The sequence below is a fragment of the Molossus molossus genome, unplaced genomic scaffold (genome assembly GCF_014108415.1).
Source record: "Molossus molossus isolate mMolMol1 unplaced genomic scaffold, mMolMol1.p scaffold_m16_p_21, whole genome shotgun sequence".
Lineage (NCBI taxonomy): Eukaryota > Metazoa > Chordata > Mammalia > Chiroptera > Molossidae > Molossus > Molossus molossus.
In genome coordinates this window covers 9,087,565-9,091,565 of record NW_023425357.1, presented here as the reverse complement: position 1 = coordinate 9,091,565, position 4,001 = coordinate 9,087,565, and the positions used below count along the sequence as shown (strand labels likewise).

At 63.3% G+C, this 4,001-nt stretch overlaps 1 protein-coding gene across 1 annotated transcript; it reads right to left on the bottom strand.

Moving 5' to 3' along the window:
- Positions 1-492: 492 nt before the first annotated feature.
- On the bottom strand, positions 493-3,029 carry IRF2BP1 (interferon regulatory factor 2 binding protein 1). The gene has a single exon (XM_036274575.1). It carries the CDS (start codon positions 2,671-2,673, stop codon positions 910-912), a length of 1,764 nt encoding a protein of 587 aa, XP_036130468.1. The 5' UTR covers positions 2,674-3,029; the 3' UTR covers positions 493-909.
- Between the last annotated feature and the right edge of the window lie 972 nt (positions 3,030-4,001).

The window sequence follows — 4,001 nt, the reverse complement described above, 5'->3', positions numbered from 1 at the left end:
CTCTTGGGCACCACGAGGCCCAGAAGCAACCACCGTGTTTCCAAGGACCCAGCTGGTGGAACCCACGGAAGTAAATCTCTTTCTCTTGACCAGTCCCACCAGCAATCTTATCTAATTCTGACTCTGCCCAGCAAGAACTCCCAACCCATCCCTTCTAGAAAGCCTCCTAATGCATCTTTCCTCTCCCCTTACCGAGGGCGCTGTCTTCCTCCCTACATTCTGGGTAGATACAGGGGATGGGCCAGGAAGGAAACCTAATTCCCAAGCTTGGCTATGGCTCCCATGCAACAGCCATCTCCCCTGGGCCTCAGTTCTGTCACCTGAAAAACGGGAGGATGGCTAGACTGGTTGAACAGTGGCCAGCACTTGTAGAGATAGCCAGCAGGCCCGCCTGAGTGAAGGGCGCCACCTGGAGGACACCCCTCAACGTCCTCTCCCTGCAGGATCAGTTCGGTCCCAAAGGGGGCGCAGCATCTCACAAACTAAGGGACCAAAAAGGAAAAAACCCATCTTTAAGTTTATTGAAGGAGGAAAAGGGAGCAGGAGAGGGGAGCAATAAAATGCTTTTGCTTCGTTTATAAAGAGCGACATTTCCAGGAGGCCCTTTCTCAAGGAGGAAGAGGGCACCTCTCCCCCAACTACGAGCAGCAGCAAAGCCAAGCCAAGGAGGGGAGAGGGAAATTGGAGGGGCCAAGGGACCCCAAACACCCCCCCCCCCTCAGACAGAAGCCACGAGCTTTCTCCCCCCACCCTCAATGCGTCTACCCCAGGGGACCCATCTGGGATGAAGAAGGGGGGTATGTACACAGGTGGGGGTGGCACTGGGCTGGGTAAGGGAGGGAATAATTTATCCGCAGCAGCGGTGGGTGGCACGGGGACAAGGGACAGTAGACTGGTGGCAGTGGTGGTCTAGGGGTCCCGTTCTTTCTTAACCTTGATGTCTCCAGCAAGGATGGTGGCGATTTCACCCTGCATGAAGGCCCAGGGGACAGAGGAGCCCACCAGCGGGCACTTGTCTCCACTGGGGCAGTACACCTCACCAGCAGGGCCCTGCGCCTTGATGAACTCTCTTGAGCAGGGAAAGCAGAACTTGTGTCCGGGCACTGAGGGGCACTGGACGAAGTGGGTGTCTTCCAGCCGCTCCCGGCATAGGGTACAGCACAAGGGGGCTCCAGGGGTCGCACCGGTGCCGCTACCACCCCCGCTAACAGCTTCTGCCCCCGCAGTGGGGCTGACTTCGGCCTCACCATTGCGAGCCACTAGGCGATGCTGGGCTGCAGGCTGGGCCGTGGAGGAGGCTGCTGGACTGGCACCCCCTGCACGCCCGGGGCCCCCACCCCCACCAGGGTCCTTGGGGGAGTGGCCCAGGGCTTCAGCCACATTCTTCAGGGCAGCAATAGGTGAGGGCACACCAGGGGTCTCAGCAGAGTATGGGCCACCGGGTGCTACCCAGTGTCGCTGCTGCTGCTGCTGCTGCTCCTCGGTGGTCATTTTCCCAGCTGCCTCACCCTCTGGCTCAGGGGATGCCTTTCGACGGCGTGCCGTGGGCGCCAGGTTCCGGGATGGGGCTCGCGGGGGTGGGCCACACAGAGCGGCAGGTGTGGGCTCTGGGTACTGCTGGGGCAAGGCTTCAGCAGGTGCTGGCTCGCGGAAGCTTCGGACACCGTCGGTTAGCAGCTCCCCCAGCTGACGCCACTCTCCTGAGCCGTGTCGGCGTTCATATTCGAGGTACTTGAAGCCTGATGAGGCCAGTGCCTTGCCCGGCTCTCGCAGAGCATCATGAAACATCTGGCGAGCAACGGCCAGGACTCCTGCGTACACGTTGCCAGAACCACAGGGATATTCGGTGAAGAGCTTCAGCTCAAATTCGAAGCCTGGCGGGCGGGCAGTAGCATCGAAGGCGAATACCCGCCCCACCAGCCCGTGATCCTTCTTGAAGCGAACATTGAAGGGGGCGCAGGCAGACAGCGCCAGCAGCTGTTCCCGCACTGCTTTGGGGCGCCCGTGCCACTCCTCTGCCCTGCCCCGCATGGCCTCATTCAGTTCTGCCAGGCAATCCGCATTCCTTTGCTGCTTCTCCTTCTCGAAATCGGAGCCGAAGATTGGACGGGCAGGACTCAAGCCGGGTGCCAGCGTCAGACCTCGGCTTCCCAGGCCAGACACTGCAGCTGCCAGCAGCCCGGGGGGCACCAAACCGGGCATGGAGCCAAGCAGAGCCCTTCTCGCTCCCTCCACCACGGCGTCCTCGCGGCCCAGCCCATTGGCCAGGCGGGACCCCAGGGTGTACTCCAGGGCAGGGGAGGGCAGGGGGAGGCGGCCGGATGATGTGGCCCTGTCATAGCGGTCCTGACCCGAGGCGCCGCCACCAGTCCCCGACGGCTGTGGCTGTGCCTGCGGTGGCGGCAGCTGGGGCCCCTGTGCAGCGGCAGCAGCCAGGTCTTTGGTGGCCGGGTGTTTGAGGGCCGGGGGCCCCGGCGAGCGGCCCTCGGGGAGCACATGGCTGCGCTTGAGCTGGCGGGCGGCGTCGATGAGCAGCTCAATGCGATCCGCGCCCTCAAAGTTCACGCAGCCGCGGCACACGGCCTCACTGAAGTCCCACACCATGGCCCACGGCATCTTGGGCAGGTCGCACAGGTAGCACCACTGGCGGCGGGACGCCTGCACAGACGCCATGGCCCCCGCGCGCGCGCCACCAGGCCCCCGCGTTCCACCCGCCGCCAACGTTCGATCCGCGCCGTCGACGGTCTATTCGTGTAGCCGGGAAAGCGCGACCCACAGTCGGGCCTCCGGCTCGGCCACCCCGCGGATCCAGGCCCGGCCCCCCTTCCCCGCCCCCTGGGCCCTAAGCCTTTTTCCTCACTCCCGCCTCCTTGAAAAGGCAGGCAGAGGCACGTCGGCGCCCCCGTCCGGTCCAGGCTCCGGGCCGAGGCGCACAGCTCGGGCCCAGCGATGGGCCACGGGCGCCGCCGCCTCGGGCTCCCGCCGCTCCCGCCGCCGCCACTGCAACGGCCGCCGCCGCCTCCACCTTCTTCTGCCCCAGAGGCCGCTTCGCAGGGAAAGTTACATAACGTGCCGGCAAAGCCTTCTGGGAAACGTAGTCCCGCCGGGGCCGGCTCTTAAAGGGGACGGTAGGCGGCCGGGAATGGAGGGACTCGTCGCTTCTCTGCCGCGCGACCCGCACCACTCCTCGCTACGGGCAGGGCATTCCGCGCGCTCCGAGGAGCTCGGGCACAAGAGTTGGGGGCGAGGATGTCTTACGAATGGTCAGAGCTACCACGAATTCACAAACTGTAGGGGGCGGACATGTTTCCGGGCGTCCAATTTCTGCTCCGACTTGCTGTGCAACTTTAAGCGAAAGTCTTGCCCTCTCTGAGATTCAGTTCCCCGCCCATCAAAGGTAAGCCAATGGCCAATTAAGAAGGCAGGCGCTCCTGGGGCAGGGCGGAGGGGCCCTGATTGGACGGTTACTGGGTAGGGGACGGGAAGTTGGCCATTTAGTGGTGGTGCTGTGGGATGGGGGTGGAGATGGTGCACTTGGCACGTTGTTTTCCCCGGAATTCTGGGTTTCAGCCTCTGACCCGGGCCGGCAAAAAAGAGAGGACTAAAGGCCTCCGCCTCAGTTGCCTCATCTGCTGGAGTGGTGAGCGCCCTCCCACTCTGTTCCAGTTCTGCCGGCGCGCTCCGGTCCCCAAAGGGTTACCCTGTCAAGTTTCTCCGCCCGCCCCACCCAACTTCACTACAATTCCCAAAATGCTCTGCGGGGCGGACAAACTGACGCACTTCCGCTGTCTGGGAGGTCTGGGGAGGCCTTCCCAATTCCCGCTGCCTGTCCTACCCCCGAACCCCCCCACGCCAGTCAATTTTGAGGGGCTTTTTCCGCGTTTTCGGAGCACCTAGATGAGGGGATCCTCACCCTCTACTGCTCCCTAATTTGGGGGAAGGAAAGGAGGCCAGAGATGGCGAGCAAGAGTTGGGGGTAGTTTCTGGGCCGAGCGAGCGCC

Bases quoted from the DNA above. Each gene is read 5' to 3' on its own strand.
- IRF2BP1 (XM_036274575.1), bottom strand. From the start codon at position 2,673: ATGGCGTCTGTGCAGGCGTCCCGCCGCCAGTGGTGCTACCTGTGCGAC.